At 44.4% G+C, this 16,468-nt stretch overlaps 1 protein-coding gene across 1 annotated transcript; it reads right to left on the bottom strand.

Annotated features, from left to right (window-relative positions):
• Nucleotides 1–1,088: 1,088 nt before the first annotated feature.
• CLDN11 (claudin 11) lies at nucleotides 1,089–16,221 on the bottom strand. The gene is made up of 3 exons (XM_027584898.2): nucleotides 15,745–16,221; nucleotides 11,692–11,856; nucleotides 1,089–2,374 (listed from the first exon to the last, which is right to left on the bottom strand). Exons 1-3 carry the CDS (start codon nucleotides 15,968–15,970, stop codon nucleotides 2,142–2,144), a joined length of 624 nt encoding a protein of 207 aa, XP_027440699.1. The 5' UTR covers nucleotides 15,971–16,221; the 3' UTR covers nucleotides 1,089–2,141.
• Nucleotides 16,222–16,468: the final 247 nt, after the last annotated feature.

The raw sequence follows: 16,468 nt of genomic DNA, 5'->3' as shown, positions 1-16,468 counted from the left end.
ATGACCTACAAATGGGATTTCCTAACTAGGCAGGCAACGACCAACTAGGAGAGATTTGGGGTGTGTCTTCTCTCACTGCAGGGAAAAGTGGGCTCATGTAGCGTGCTCCCACAGGTGGGAAAGCGAGCAGCAGCCTCAGGGAAGGGGGTGGCTGAGTGAGTACATACATCCTTAGGAAAAGAGGAGAACCACTTGAAACACTTGAGATTCAAGCCAGCAGTGCTAAAGAGAGGGTATGTGGGGCCTTACTTGTCCACACCCCCTGGATGCCTTTTGCTCCTTTCAAGCCCACAGTCATTAGACCCTGACAAGTTTTTATTAGACAGAGTCCTCTAGTACAATTACATGACTTGTATCCTTATAAAATATTATCATAACTAAGCAAATATTTTGGTCAACGTGAAGACTGTCTCTTCTGCACAAGTAATTTAGAAATATTTATAATCTCCTAATGTACACAAATATCTACCAAAATGACTAGCCCAAATGGATATTTCCAAAGAGGAAATGTTTGCCTATTATATTATCAGCTAACAGAATTAGTATTTTTGGAAAAACACTGCCAACGTAGATTGTAATCTGTGTTTTTTAGAGCAGATTCATAACTTGACAGAGTTTCTGGAATAGAAAACAAACAAGAATCAACTCGATGTGTCTATCTTTGTCCAAAATTTCCAAACATCTATGTGCATATGTTTGAGGACACTACATTTAGATATTATCACCAAAATATCCAATATAGGGGGTTTGTTTTATACTTCCCTTTATACCTAGCCAGTTTCTTTCCTAAGTGTTCAAAGTAGACAAAAACGTTTATCTGTGTAATGCTAGGGACTTGGTTTCTGACTTCTGCCCATTTATGTATGACTCAAAGTTGCTATAACGTCACTCCACTGGTTTCACTTTTATGACCACGCAGAACCACTATGGTACAGTGAATGAAACAGAGTGTTTTCATCACTCAGGGCAGGCAGAATGCCTTGTTCCTGAGTCACGACCAGGTTCCCTATCAATTACTAGTAGAAATTAATGAGAATGGTGAAAATCCATGGATGGCACCTCTGGACACGACAGACTACCGAGGCCACTTTTGCACACAGTCTGTTATTTTATTGCACAGGTTTCACTTAAAGGACAAAATGCACCATCAATGTTTGGAGAGTTTGGGGTCTCAAATACTGATACAGCATCAGTGTTTACACCCGTAAAGCCAAATTCAACAGCATGATTTATGTTAAACAATACCACTTCAAGATGGCTAACAAAATGAAAATAGAGAAAGGGGGGGAAAAGCTTTAAAAATGTGTTAAGTTGAAGCATATGCAAGTGTAGGATTAAAAACTGTATCATACAAATCTGGAAATCAAAAATATTTTGTGGCATGTCAGTTAGAGTTATATTCACTTGGACTGTTATTTATCATATAATTAAGGCCTATTTGGTTCATTTCCTTCATACTGATGAATTGAGAATTTCAGGAAAACCATGGTTATAAAAATGATCAATCTTGAAAAAGTATGTACAGATAAATGTAAAATCACAAACTAAAAAATATCCCCACCCCTTGCCCTCGATTTACAAAAGGGAAAGTTTCCCATGGAGGGAAAATTCCACAATCCCCTCCCTCCCCACCTCATGTCCCCAGTTCTGTTTTTTTCTATCACTTAAAACTAAATGACCTTGGAGCCGAAGAGGAGGGAGTGAACAGAGAGGCATCTTTATGAGGCTCCCATTGTCATCTGTAACAGTTTGAAAGGTGTCTTTTATTTCTTTCCCCACACCCAACTCAGCAATGTTTTGCAAGATATTTAAAATTTAAAGAGAGAGAGGAAAATATATATACATATACATATGCATATACATATATATACTGGTGAACAACAAAGGAATGCCCAAGAAAAGAGCTAATAATGGGCAAAACCATGAGAAAAGTGTGTGGGCATTTTCTGAGCTAAAGATTCCTTTTAAGGCAACAAACAGGGAGAGGGGTATTAAGACTAAAAAATGCCAGACAGGATGCTTTTCTAGAACTTTGGCTTTGGAGCCTGGCATTGGAGCGGGTTCCCGCTGCCTGTGGCAAGCAAACCCAGGGCCACGGGCGCAGAATCTGCAGCACGTCGGTGGGCAGGCCAGCAGCTCTCTTATACGTGGGCACTCTTGGCATGAGTGGGCGAGCTGGAGCCCGAAGAGTAGTAGAAACGGTTTTCACCAAACGACTGGGCATCTCCGGCGCAGCAGATGATGACACAGCCACCCACGAGGCACAGCACAGCACCGATCCAGCCCGCATACAGGGAGTAGCCAAAGCTGACAATGGTGGTCTCGCGGTGGGCGCACACGGGGAACCAGATGGTTGCGACGATGGCACAGAGAGCTGTGGAGACAGGGGAGAGCTGTGACCGGGCGCAGAGAGCTGTGGGGACAGGGGAGAGCTGTGACCAGGCACGGAAAGCTGCGGAGACAGGGGAGAGCTGCGGGGACAGGGGATGCGTCAAACTACTAGGTCCCTATTTTTCCAGCAGGTGCCAGACACCAAAGAACTCCAAAGTAAAAGCCCAGAAATGAATCATTGAAGCCAAAAAAGAGGTATTTGTGTTTACTTACGTATCTTCACTTTACATATCTTTACTTATAATTCTATGATTATGCTTACCTAATTGTGTTATAATTACCTCCTTACATGCCTATTTCCCATTCCAAACTCAGTTCCTTGAAGGAAGGGGCCATGTCCTACTTACGTCTGTAAAGCCGGGGTTTAACTCACTGTGAGGCACATAGCGTGTGCTCAGTGTATACCAGCTCAATGACTAGATGGCCTGATGTATTCGGAAATGAGAAATGAAATGATGCCCACTTGATTTTTCCACTCTATTTTTTCAATTTGGTCAATTCCCATTACAAAGACCTTGAAGAAGCTCTGAGAATTCTCTTGCTGTGGTGGATGTTGCCAGACATCAGTCAAGTATTGGCCACGAGTCTGAGTTCGTGTTACACTGTTCACAATCACACAAACAAATGATACTTGGAGTGAAAGAATTTACTCATGCAAAGATTGTATGGTGATGATATCTGTGGTGATGAGTCACAATGGCGGAATTTTATGGTCTTCCACCAACCAGTCTAACTTTCAGACTTGGCTTAGATTTTAAAGAGTAGGATAAGAAATAGCTTCTGTATCATTTAGTTCTTCCCCTCCTCCTAAGCAGAGTAGCAAAACAAGGACAGGCAGGAGCCTATGAAAACTTTACAAAAAATTTTAAACCTCTACACCAGCATTGTCAAGTAGGGTAGTCACAAGCGACGGGGGCTTTTAAATGTTTCTCATGAGGCTAGGGAGATCAAAAAACGGTGTTTTGAATATTAATTAATTAAAATTTAAATAACCCCAGGTGGCTAGTGGCTAATGCGCTGAACAACACAACTCCAGACAAAGTAACTCCACAGCTTCCTTTGGTATCATCTGATTTCTCACAGCTACAAGCAGGAAAGAAATTTTACTCGAAGCTTTAAATTGGGATGACACACTAAAGTTGGCAGATCAAGAAAATAATAATAATGAGGTTGCCCATCATTAGCCATAAAGCTTTCAACAAATTCAAGGCAGGGCACTGCGATGTTTGCTACCTGGAGTATCCTTGTCACTTTCAACTCAGCAAGCGTTTCTGATTTCTATTCACGCGAAGTTATTTTCTGACTTAACCTCTATGCCCACAGAGAAGACACATAATTTTTCCTCAAACATAAGTACTCAAATCTAACAGCCTCATACATTAGTTCTAAACTGAAGAAAAGATTTAAGTCTCACCCACTTTGAAAAACCTCTTTAGCCCCCTCACTGCCTTTGTGTAGCTTGTAACAGGCTCTTGTTAACAACAGACTAAGCCTACCCCATACACTTAAATAGATGTGATTCCTATTATATAAAAAAGCACAGATCCCTAGTAGAAGTCAGAGGGAAGAAAGTTAATTTGGGGGTTTTGAGTCTCTCAAATTGGCTTTCTAACAGCCTAAATTCACTCCATTAATTGTGAACTACTCACATATTTCAGGAGTTTTTATAGACTATCTAAGAAGCTAAAATCTATCCATATGTTAATAGCTTCATTTTTTCTTAAAGAGTAAGAACAATCACGGCAGCCTCTGTAATATGTTTGTATGAGATACCATGAGACGATATGTTGTCCTTCTGTGAGTAGTGTTCTCAAGACCAGTGTCAATGGAATCTTCCCTTTCCAGCCCAGGGCCTCGAACACCTGAGACACAGGAGAAAAGGCTTTTTCTCTCCTCCTCCAGCCACACATTCCAAATGCAGCCCTCACCAAGAACGGCTTGGCTACTGTCAGAGTCATACCCTCAGCAAGACACAAAGAAAGAGGAGAAGAAAAAGTCTTTTCCTGTGTCAGGACAAGAAACAGAAACTCTTCTAGAGTGTTTCAGCCAGGGAGAACTGCTCTAGATTCTTCATATCGATACACAATCCAGCTACACACCCCTAGACCCCCAAAGTGGGCACTCATTCTGCTTGAGCAAAATAGCAACGTAGCAAGGGTTTCCAAATGCCCAAGCTTCAATAGAAGGAAAAGGTGGGTAGGGAATAGCTGAATTCCATAGGGAAAAGAAAAATTTGATTTCCCAGACAACTGATTTGGTTCAATTCAACCGATCTTTCCCATAAACAATTAGCCTGGTTTCAAAACAGCTTATGGTTCAAATTAAGTTATATTTTTCAATTGCTTCGTATTTTTACATACAACACATATACATGCACAAGTGTTCCCCACACTTCATGTAAACCTAACTCAAATGCAGATTTGGTGTAGATTTTATAAAATAAAGATGTATATTTTATAGATACTTTATATATATAAAATAAAATAAGAAATTGCCTAGTTCTTCCCCTCTTTCTAAACAAAATAATACGAGTATCTTCACGTGGGGAAAGAATCAGGCTCAATATTCCAAAAATAATCATCAGCCTTGATTTCGATTGTTTTAGGGATTTTGTTAGATTTTATTCCAATGTAATTCACTAGAAAAAGGAAACATCAGGAAAATGTCTAAACTCCTACATAATGAACCTAGAGGACTGGATGAATGGATGGGTGGATGGATGGATGGATGAGAGACAGTCTCATTTCAAGTCTACTTTCCACTTCAAACACATCAAAACTGACTTCCCAAATCATAAAACTGTAATGTAACTTTAACACATTTAAAGTTACAAGCTCATGATTTACCTCATTAAAGATTTCCTTCTTTTATAATCCATGCAAAACAAGGCAAATGAGTGCCAGCAGGGTCACATTATTTCCTAGTAGATAAATGAACTCTGGGTGAATTCCTGTGGCTCTCAAAGATGAGCCACATCAAAACCACTAAAAGATGACAGTCCGCCACACAACATGAAGGGAAATGAGAGGTTCGCTGGAAATAGTGACCTTCAAATGAACTCAGAATGAAGAATGTTTAGAAACCAAAAAAGAAGAATTTACTCAATGTCAGCGTGGTTTGAAGGGAAAGGGGGATGTTTTCATCAGTAAAGTTAAAATGCAAGTTAAACTATTACTTAACTAAAAGATGTGAAATGTTAATAAAACAATAGCAATAACATTTGACTTTCTTCATGACATAGAAGGCCTGCTAGATTTATTTCTATTTGCAGACACACACACACACACACACACACACACACACACACAGAGTTTATAATGGTTCTCCCAATTACTTGGAGAAAATAAAGAAAATGCTTTTCTAAAAAAGTCACAGTTACCCATAGGTAAAGAAAAATGAAGAAAAAGGGAATTTTCGTTGCTTTTCTTTTCATGTCATCAGAATGTATTTTTAAAGTAAGTCTCTAACAGAAGAATTTTAACACTCAGATTTTTCAATCTATTTCTCCTCTTCTACCTTCCAAAGATGAAATAGTTAATTTTACAAGGGGGGGCAAGGAATCTGTCATTTGGAAGGGAGCAGAAAGTGAAAATTGGGGGCATACTTAGCTAAAAAAAAGAAGAAGAAGAAGAAGAAAAGAAGGAGGAGGTGGAGGAGAGCAGGGAAGAAGGCTTCACTGTGTAGATACAGATTTCTCCAGACTTGGTGCTCTCACAAATAGAAATCCCTGCTCTTCAGGGAATAAAATTGTTTGCCTCTTTTGGTAAGTTTCAAATAATGTAATACAATGTGTTCATTAGTAGACAGAATACAGCCTTATTAAAAGTTAACAATGATCCTGATGTAGCCAAACACAGAAAATAGTTGGAAAGGCAATTTTAGAGCAATGAAAGGTACTTGCAGCTTTTAATTTCTTTAGGGATTAGATGACACATAGTAACATAGTTAAATAAATGTGATGAAATTAAATAAAATTAGTAAACGTGTGTTTGACTTTGAAGGCAACAATTTAGAGAGAGACGGAAAGACTGACAGAGGCCCAAAAAGGCAGAAGAGCACAAGACTCTGACATTTCTTCCTTCTTCCAATGAATACCACTGTTTTCAGGCTTTGTCACTTTCAGAACTAAGAACTGACAGTACTTTTAAGAGCATTATTTCTAGCACAAAGCAAGATTTCCATTAAAATCACATAAATTACTCTGAATGACAGAAGTAATACTGGAAAAAAATCTTCCTTGATGTTATATCTGAGCTTTGCTTCAAAAAAATTCTGGGGACTGGAAGAAAATTAGTACATAGATGAAATAGGTTGGCTATGAGTTCATCATTATCGAGAATGAGTTTGGGTTATACTACTACTTCTACTTTTGGGTATGTATGAAATTTTCCACAATAAAAACTATTTTTTAAATCTCCCTCCATTTAAACATTTGACAATGCACTTATTGCTGCCTTCTATAACTGATGCTATTATAACATATGATCGAAATAGCAACTAACTTTAGCTTTGTACCAATTAACTCAAGGCAACAAGTAATGAGATTTCTAACGAGCTGTTGGAGTCATATTCATTTGTTGTGTCCTTACAAATTTGAATCTAGAAAAATTTTATTTTCTTTTTTAATTTGTGATTCTCTAAATTTTGACTTAAGAAAACATAGCTGCCAAAGGACATACTCTTCTTACACAATGACTTTTATGAAGATCTAATATTTAAAACAATCATCAAGCCAATGGAACATTTGACTACATTATTTTCCTGGCCTGCTTTCAACATTTTTTCCTTTTATTTCTATTTCATAATTCATTATCTTTTTTTTCCCATAACCTTTTTTAAAAGCCAGTCCCGTGGTTATTTGTTAATTTTTTTTCTAATCACAGAACTTAGAGATGCGAGAGACCTCATAAAAAGCAGTTAATTCTTCCAATTTTACTGATAACTGTCATTTTAAGTCACAACCATACTAAAGGTACCACAACCATTCCACTACCCATATGAAATTTGATTTACATCATGGGCTTGTTTGTATAAAGCTAATGAGTTTAGAGAAAGACTTTTTCCATCTATTCTCTTAAGACCCCAGGATTAAGGGTATCACTGTTTACTCCACACCCAAGGGTGACCTCTCCTAGGACATCTGATTCTGTGTGCATGACAAGCTCAATCTCTCCCACAGTAGCACACACCCTTTATTTTACTACAATTCCATTATTAACCTGTAAGTTCCAAGTTAAAACAACTTTTTTTCTAATACAAATACAATTCCTGGGGCCATATTTTTTTAAAAAGAGGAGAGAAAACGACAGGATCCCACTTAGGAAGGAATATACACTTCCTCTCCTACCATTCCCTACCCCTGTCTCTCCAAGAAACACCCAAATCAAGTACTTTCTAAGTTACAATGAGGTGAGAATGAGATCAAATCAGAACTAAGCCTGACCGTTTTTAGCTGGGTAGTTTGATGTGACTTCTTATAATGGAATAGGCAAAAAACTCCAACTATTTGTGATCTACACTCTGGTTTTTACAATGTAAACAATGGAAATATCTCCATTAGGCCAGGATGCAACCTAGCATTTCCAGGAACAGCTCACTGACTCTCTTGACCAGTGCCATGTGTGGAGATTACCCCACAGGAATGAGATATGATCAAAAGAATACCCAACTGCCCTCTGGGTTAGCTCTCTATTTCCTCTAACCAATAACAGCAATGATAATAGCAACCATTTGTGGAGCACTTACTATGTGCCAGACACCAGGCTAAATAACTTGCATACCTCCTTTTCAATATTCTTACCAACCTCAGATATAAGCATTATTGCCTCATTTCAAGTAAAGGGTCAGAGACATTAAGTAACTGCCCTAATTCACACAGCCGGAAAGTGGCAGATCCAAGATTCAGTACAGTTGGTCTGACGCCCAGTGATAAGATAAGGCAGCTCAAGGCATAGGCACCTCCTGCCTTGGTAGGGGCTCTTGAAAAGCCACAGATGAGATTTACTGGGATCCATCCTAGATCTGAGAAGTCGGCTACATCAGGCTCCCATTCCTTCCCCCCAAAGCAGGACCAAATCCTCACACCATTAAACTTAAGACTATTGAGAAGATAAAGCTGTTGTACAACAGACATAATTTTTTTTAAGCTTTTGGAAAAATAAAAATTTTCAGGGTCAGGAAGAACTGACTTTAATTAATAGTGCTTACAGTTTCCATACCCAGATTAGCTTCAGTATTGTTTCCAGTTCCCAGGCCCCAAAACCCCAGTGCTGCCTGGTCCCCTTTGGTCAGCCACCACACCTCAGCTGGGGCATCCCTGGTGACCCCCAGGATCCAACAGGAGCCCAGCACTGGCTTCTCCAGGGAGAGCGTCAGAAGCCAATCCCGAGCAACACAAAGGGAGTCTTCTCTCTAGCTCCTCCCACCCACTGACAACAGGGGAACCGAGGCACTGGGCTTCAGAGAAGACCCAGAGGGGACCAGCAGGTGCCACAATTGAGACAATGAGCATTGCATTTCCAGAGCAAGCTCAGTCCAGTCAAAACAACATCCAACCTGAAGGCAAGCGGTGACCCACTGAGAAATAAACCTGACAGGAGCCATCAAAGAGGCAGCAGGTTAACTCTGGAAATTCAAAGCTACAAGAGGGCAAGGGGTGGCATCCTCACTCCAACCTAATAAACAAGTGGCCAGAAGGCTGCAGCAGCTCTGGAAGAGTCCAATCCCTCAACGCGCCTCCAGGTTTTCACTCCAGGCAAGTAACCGGGGACTGAGGGACTCCCATCACTACCGGCCCCGCCTCCCATTCCTCTCTAGGACTCTGTCCACATATTCCAACCAACCCACTCAACAAAGATAAAGAAAAGCTTTAATTCAGCTACGAAGTTTCAAACAACTCACCTGGACGATTCACTTGTTTTTAGGATTTTTTTTTTTTAAAGATTTTATTTATTCATGAGAGACAGAGACAGAGAGAGAGGCAGAGGGAGAAGCAGGCTCCCAAGGAGCAGGGAGCCCAATGCGGGACTCGATCCCAGGACCCTGGAATCATGACCTGAGCCGAAGGCAGACGCTTAACCATCTGAGCCACCCAGGCGCCCATTTTTAGGATTTTTTTAAATACCAATTTGTCTATATTATACTGCTTTATATCTTTTTTCCCTACAGGGTTTGAGGTTTTTGTTTTGTTTTGTTTTAATGTATTCTCTTAGTGGATATCCTATGATTCTCATATGGAAGGCCAGAATTTCTAAAAATGAACACCTAACACAACAGATTCACCCGTTGGGTCTGGCATCCTCGGAGACAGAGAGAGCCTTCTGGGGCTTCTGTAAGAATGGGAGGCAGGTAACAATGGCAACCGCCTAGGATGAGAAGGGTTTCCACCTGGATTCCGCACACCAATTTACCTGTAGAGCTTTGGTCTAACTGTTGGAAAGGGAATTTGAATGTAAAGATCTGATCTCCAAAAAGCAATGTAACAGAGGACCCTGTGAGTTCGATGGATCACCTGATACTGAGCCTGTGTTCCATGTGGCACTCCCACATAGATACTTTGTGCCTGGAACCAAAATGTCCATGCCCAGATTCTTCTCCAGAAATGACAGGTGGCCCTCTGGTCTTTTCACTCCCATTACCCAACCCCACACACACCTACACAAGCCCCTCCTCTGAATTCTCTGTGGCTTCACAAGTCCCTGAAAACCTCCATCCCTTTGCGAAACGGCACCCCTACTCCTCATGTCCCCTTACCTCACCGATGTCACTGCAGGTGACCATTACTAAGTGGCACTGACCCGCATAGAACCCTGACCCTTCCCCTTCAACATATAGTCTGATACCAGTTTGGGGATGGGAATTCCTTGTCTCAGGAGAACCGGACTCGATGTCTAACCCATAGGCAGACCAGTTGCTGCTCACCAACATATCAGTGCACTTTGCAACAAGAGCTGCTCTTAAAATTCATGGCTCCTATTAGGATTTAGAATGCGCTAGTGGAATTAGCATTCAAGAAAAAAAGTAGAGAGAAATGAAATCACTGAAGAGAGCAGAGCTAGAAGGATCCACCCTAGGTTGTTAAATCAAGCCCTCTGTGTGCAGGAGAAACTAGGAAAACTGAACAAGCACGTGCCATTTCCTTGGCCTGGGCTATTCCCCCACCCCCCTCCAACCCATGATCTGACTACCTTCTCTTCCACGCTCAACACTCAACACTCATCACTGGGGTCCTCTGCTCTGGGAAACTCCTCCAGCCTGGCTTAGGCTCCTTCCTATGCGTGTGCACACCCTGTGCACCTTTTTTAAATGAGCACATGCCACACTCTATCGAGATGTCCAAGTACACTCAAAGCAGAGACCGCCTTCTTCCCCCAGTGTCCCCAGTGCCAATCATGATGCCTGGCACTCAGCAGATGCTCCATGAATCCTTACTGAATAAAAGATTAAGGGATACCTGGCTGGCTCAGTCGGTGGAGCATGTGACCCTTGGTCTCGGGGTTATGAGTTTGAGTCCCACATTAGGTGTAGAGATTACTTAAAAATATAATAAATAAAATAAAATAACTGCATCATCACTAGTGATCTACCACACTCAACATCTTACTTTTCTCTTGCCCTCCTCTTTCTCTACTCTTTCTTTATACATTAAATGAAGTTCTCAATTGTAGCTACACATAAGAATCATCTGGAATGGGGCGCCTGGGTGGCTCAGATGGTTAAGCCTTCGGCTCAGGTTATGATCACCAGGTCCTGGAATCGGGCCCCACGTCGGGCTCCCAGCTCAGTGGAGAGTCTGCTTCTCCCTCTCCCTCTGCCTCTACCCCTGCTTGTGTGCTCTTTCTCTCTCTCTAATGAATAAATTTTTTAAAAAATCTAAAAAAAAAAAAGAATCACCTGGCAGCTTCCAAAAAATATCTTTGCTTGGCCTGATGCCCAGTAATTCCAAATGCTGGGGTCTGGAGAGAGGTATTCCCAAGAAAGAGATTCCACTGCGAAGCCTGAGTGGAGAGCCACTGTGTTACTCTCTCCTGTCCCCTGGTCTCTCTCTTAAGTATACCCACTTTTTTCCTTTTGCTTTTTAACGTTTTTTTTTTCATGTCCAGTGACCCCCGCAGACATTACTTATCCCTCTGCATCAACTACCCATGAAACATAAAGAGATACACATTATGGGGGGGCTCTTCCCGGGTGGGTATGCCTGACTGCCTTTCACATGCCTCCTGAACTCAAGGAAGCAGCAGCAAGACCTGAGATTCATCAGGTTCACTCAAAGATGGAGTGCTCTATAGAAAGCTGTCTTACCCAGCAGAATGAGCAGAACGCCAGCCAGCTGGGCCCGCCTGTACTTGGCCACACCAGGCTCCTGGCCCATTCGAATGCAGGGGAGAACCGTCAGCAGCAGGAGAATGGCGGGCAGCCCCAGGACTGAGGCTGCTATCATCAGGGCTCGGCAGGCCTGGACATAGCCTGGACACAAGAGAACAGACAGGGGCGTTAGACCATGGGTCCCCTTGGGGCCTGAACCCTGGCTCAAGGGAATCCAGCACCATCCGCCTTCCTCTGGCCCTATTCCAGGACTCACAATATGGTAAATGCTGTCGAAGATCACTTCACATGTTCAGATTTTAAAGTGACTCCCTGGCAAACAAAGGAGGTTGGAGGCTGGAGAGACTGGGTGGACATCTCTGGTTTAGACCACCTTTCTAAGCTCCCAGGATGAATGGGCCAGGAGCCCAATTACACCATTACATTGCCTCATGAAAGAGTCAGATTAAAACTCAAACCCTCCCGGATGTCTTCTGTGATGGTCTGTGCTGATCCCAGCCTGCTGCTGATACACTCTGCCTGGGTGATCGTGGGCAAGTCACTAAACTGCTATGTCTTAGCACCGTCCTCGTCGGTAACATAAAAATGGTAATAGTGCCTGTATCTCTCTAAAAGATCAACTAAGATTAACTTAGTTAACTCATGCAGTGCTTAGAACAGTGCCTGGCACATACTAAGTACTCCAAAAAGATTAGCTATTATTCCTGGTATTATTACTCTGTGTCAGGGCAATCATTTTATCTCCAGGTGTACGTGGCAATTTTGTCCCTAACCGTTGTGCTTTTAATTCCCATTGTATATAGTGTGTGGTCCTAATTGGACTAAACTAAGACTCGGGCTTCCTCTCTTGATATTTCCGCAGAGGCTGCTGTGCTCATGAATCCTGACCCCTACTGACAGTCAGGCACTATCTCCTGCCTCACCCAGTCTCCTGGGTGTGCTTCCACTAAGGTCTGGTATCGCTTAAAAGGCATCTCTGTGCCTGGGTGGCTCAGTCGGTTAAGCATCTGCCTTCGGCTCAGGTCATGATCCCAGGGTCCTGGGATCGAGCCCCGCATCAGGCTCCTTGCTCAGTGGGGAGCCTGCTTCTCCCTCTGCCTGCCGCTCCCACTGCTTGTGCTCTTGTTCTCTCACTCTCTCTCTACCTGACAAATAAATAAAATCTTTACAAAAAAAAAAGGGGGGGCATGTCTCCAGTCCCAAGGATTCCTAGAGAAATCCTGCCTTGGTCTTCAGCAGATGATACGCAATTATGAATGAAGGAATAAGAAGTTGAATAATAAGAGTGGAGCAAAACCAAATGAACTTTACGCTGTCAAATAAAATGCCAGGTAACAATTTCATTAAGAAACAGATTACAGGGCGCCTGGGTGGCTCAGATGGTTAAGCGTCTGCCTTTGGCTCAGGTCATTATCCCAGGGCACTGGGATCGAGTCCCATGTCAGGCTCCCTGCTCAGCGGGGAGCCTGCTTCTCCCTCTGCCTCTCTCTTTCTCTCTCTCTCTGTCTCTCATGAATAAATAAATAAAATCTTTAAAAAAAAGAAAGATTACAATATGTGCAATGTTTATGTAAGATAAATCTAACAAGATACTGGCAGAATATGGCAGACTTAAATGTGTTGTTTCTCATTAAAACATTCTCCCTCCTCCAAAAACAAAGGAGAAGGGTGTATTTATTACTCTCCCTTTTCCACTCAGATGGAATTAGAGCTAGTGGCCTGGGGGAGGCAGAGTTAGAGACAAAGCCAAAAATGAGCCCCAATTTCTGCCTCACACACCAAGACTGTCATACCAAATCTGGTCAGCCTGTCCTGTGCACCAAGACCCAATTGCAACACTCTCTTAGCAAGATCTAGTTTGCCAGAATTCAGACTCTTCAAGGGTACTTTTCCAGCCATTGCCCATCCCAGCTTCTTCAAAATGAAAGTTGAACAATCAATCAACTGTCTGTTGACTTGAAGATTCCCCCAGGGAAGAGCCACAGGATTCTGAGGCAGGACATCTGGCTGAAGCCCAGTGCCCCTGCAGCTTGTAGGAAGGCCAAGGTGGACACAGCAGAAGCAGTCAACTAACAACTGAGGTTCTGAAATTCATGGTGCAGGCTGTCTACGTGCTCAAGGCCAAGGCCATGCCTGAAAAATCAAAAGATGGAGACGGAGATCTGTTCCTGGGCCCACCCAATTGCGAGGGAGGGGGAGAGCAGGAAGGATTAGGCCCTCCCTAAAATGTACTCCAACTGTAGGATGGTCTGTTCTCTGAAAATAAACCACTAGGCTCTGAATGCTCAGGAAATTTAACTTCAGGGGAAAGAAAGAAAGAGTGATTTTATGCTATGGTCAGATTCCTACAAATACCATGCCCAGCTTTTAATAAAAAATTACAGAAGCAACTTATGAAGCCTCTACTACATCAAAGGAGGTTTACATTTCTCATCTCATTTAATCCCCCAAGACAACTCTGAAAGAGAGGTGGTTGGTTTGATTTTAATTTTTTAAAGGAAGACAACTGGGATTCACAGAGATTAGTGAATTGTCCTGAATTATCCAGATGATGAGCACTGGATCCCAGAGTCTGACCAGGTCTACCCAAGGCTGCCATTAAGTGAAGGTGAGCGCAGATCTGGGTTCCCGGGACTTCTGTCATTCTGGAAGTTCAAAACGGAGTAGAAGGGGTTGCCTGTCTGGCTCAGTCAATAGAGTGAGTGACAATTGATCTCGGGGTTGTGAGTTCAAGCCCCACGTTGGGTGTAGAGATAAATTAAATAAGAAACCTTTTTTTTAATTTTTAAAAAATGGAGAAGAGGATAGTGCTTGGCAGGACTGACATGCATTGTGTGCACTAGCTGTGCTTCAGTGGCAATGCCTGGTGCAGAAGATGCAAAGAGAGTAGGACGCCATCTCTATCTTGGAGGAATTTAAAATGTGGTAGAAAAACTTCACTCACGTTGAGCAAAAAAGTCAAAATGTGTCCTGATAGTGATAAGCATCAAATACCAGGGCAGCAAGGAGGAAGGGGGGATTGATTACAGCTACACTTGTGGGAAAGCTTAAAGGGGAGGAGCAGAGTTTCCAGGAGAGCTAAAGGATCTCCCAGGGGTGGCACAAAGCCAAAGGCTCCCAGACTGGCCTTGGGGCCCAGTTACTCCGCTGATGAAAGAAACCAGGATAGGCTTTTAAATGTGTACCTCAGGGCACCTGGGTGGCTCAGTGGGCTGGGGTCATGATCTCAAGGTCCTGGGATCAAGCCCCTGGACAGGCCCCCTGCTCAGTGGGGAATCTGCTTCTCCCTCTGCCCCTCCCCCTGCTCGTGCTCTCTCCCACTCCCTGTATCTCTCTCAAAATAAATAAATAAAATCTTTATAAATAAATAACTAAATTTGCACCATCATCAGAGGCTAGCGGGACAGAAGGCAATCGTGTATAGGCTAAACCCGCTGGCAGGACAGAGAGAAAGAGCAAAAACCCGAAGGGGAGCCTGCGATGTAGCCAATCACCCAACTGGCTCGAGGTTTTCATCTGAATTGAAACTGTTGCCCAGAATTGTTCAATAGGGAAGTAAGTGAAGATGCCCCCCCCCCCCGCCCCCCCGCCTGGCGTCGGAGGAGCTAGACAATTCTCTCCTCTCCCCTCTCAGACACAGCTGGAGGGGAGCGGGCAACCCACGGTGGCTCACCTTCTCACAGGGTGAGCGTGCCCTCGGCGGGGGGGGGGGGGGGGCGACACCGCTTCCCTATCGGACCCGAGAGGTGCAGAGTCAGGGAGGGGGCGGACGGACGCCCCCACTGCGGGGGCAAGGGATGGGGAAAGTAAGACAACCCCCCCACCCCCCCAGCCTACGAGAGCAGACCTAGCGGAGCTGGGAGGGCCCTGACTTGGCCAGAACTAACCTTTACAAAAAGGTGGGACTGAAGGTGTCAAATATGTGCCCTAAGGTCTTGAGTGTTTCTGTGACCGCCATCTAATGCGCCCATCCCCAGTCTGCCCCGAGGATCAGGGTTTGCAGCAGCCACTCAGAGGTGGGGTCCTTACCGGGCAGGATGAGGATGTCCACCAGGGGCTTGCAGTGGTACAGCCCCGTGGCCATGACGCAGTCAGCCCACAGACCCTTGGAGCCCAGTTCGTCCAGCTTGCGGCAGGTGGGGATGGTGTAGCCGCAGGTCACCACCCAGTCATTGGTGGACGTAGTGACGATAATGCCGATCCAACCCACGAAGCTCGTGACGAAGCCCACTACCTGCAGGCACGTGGCCACCATCGTGTCCGCCACCCTGGCGTCCCCGGGCCTCGCCCCTCACTAGCTGTGCCCGCGCCCGCGCCCGCGCCCGGGACTGGACGGCGCCTGCCCCGGTCGTCTCTTGCGCGCGCTCGCGAGGCGCTGACCCGCGACGGCCGGACGTGGGACGCTGGAGGCGGCGGCAGGCCAGGAAAGGCTGCGAGCCCAGCTCCGACGGCACGACGGGCGCACGGCAGGGACAGCGGCGCGGCTGGGCAGTGCGCCCCCGCCCCCCTCTTTAAACTCCGTAGACTCGGCCGGCGAGCGCCAATCGGCAACGGCCCGGGGCGAGCCGGCCAATCGCGGGGCGGGGCCCGGGGTGGGGTGTGGGGGGGAGCGGGTTAGGGAGGGGGGCGATGCCTCGGCGCTCAGCCCCGTGTCGCGCGGTCCAGGTTGGAAAGTAAAATAATTCGTTCCAGGTCCAAGAAATGGAAAGCGTCAGGCGCGAGTTCTGTTTTGCTGCAAATTATTTCTCTTCTT

The sequence above is a fragment of the Zalophus californianus genome, chromosome 1 (genome assembly GCF_009762305.2).
Source record: "Zalophus californianus isolate mZalCal1 chromosome 1, mZalCal1.pri.v2, whole genome shotgun sequence".
Classification (NCBI taxonomy): Eukaryota; Metazoa; Chordata; class Mammalia; order Carnivora; family Otariidae; genus Zalophus; species Zalophus californianus.
Note: the sequence above shows the minus strand (reverse complement) of the source record. Positions and strands in the feature narration are given on the sequence as shown.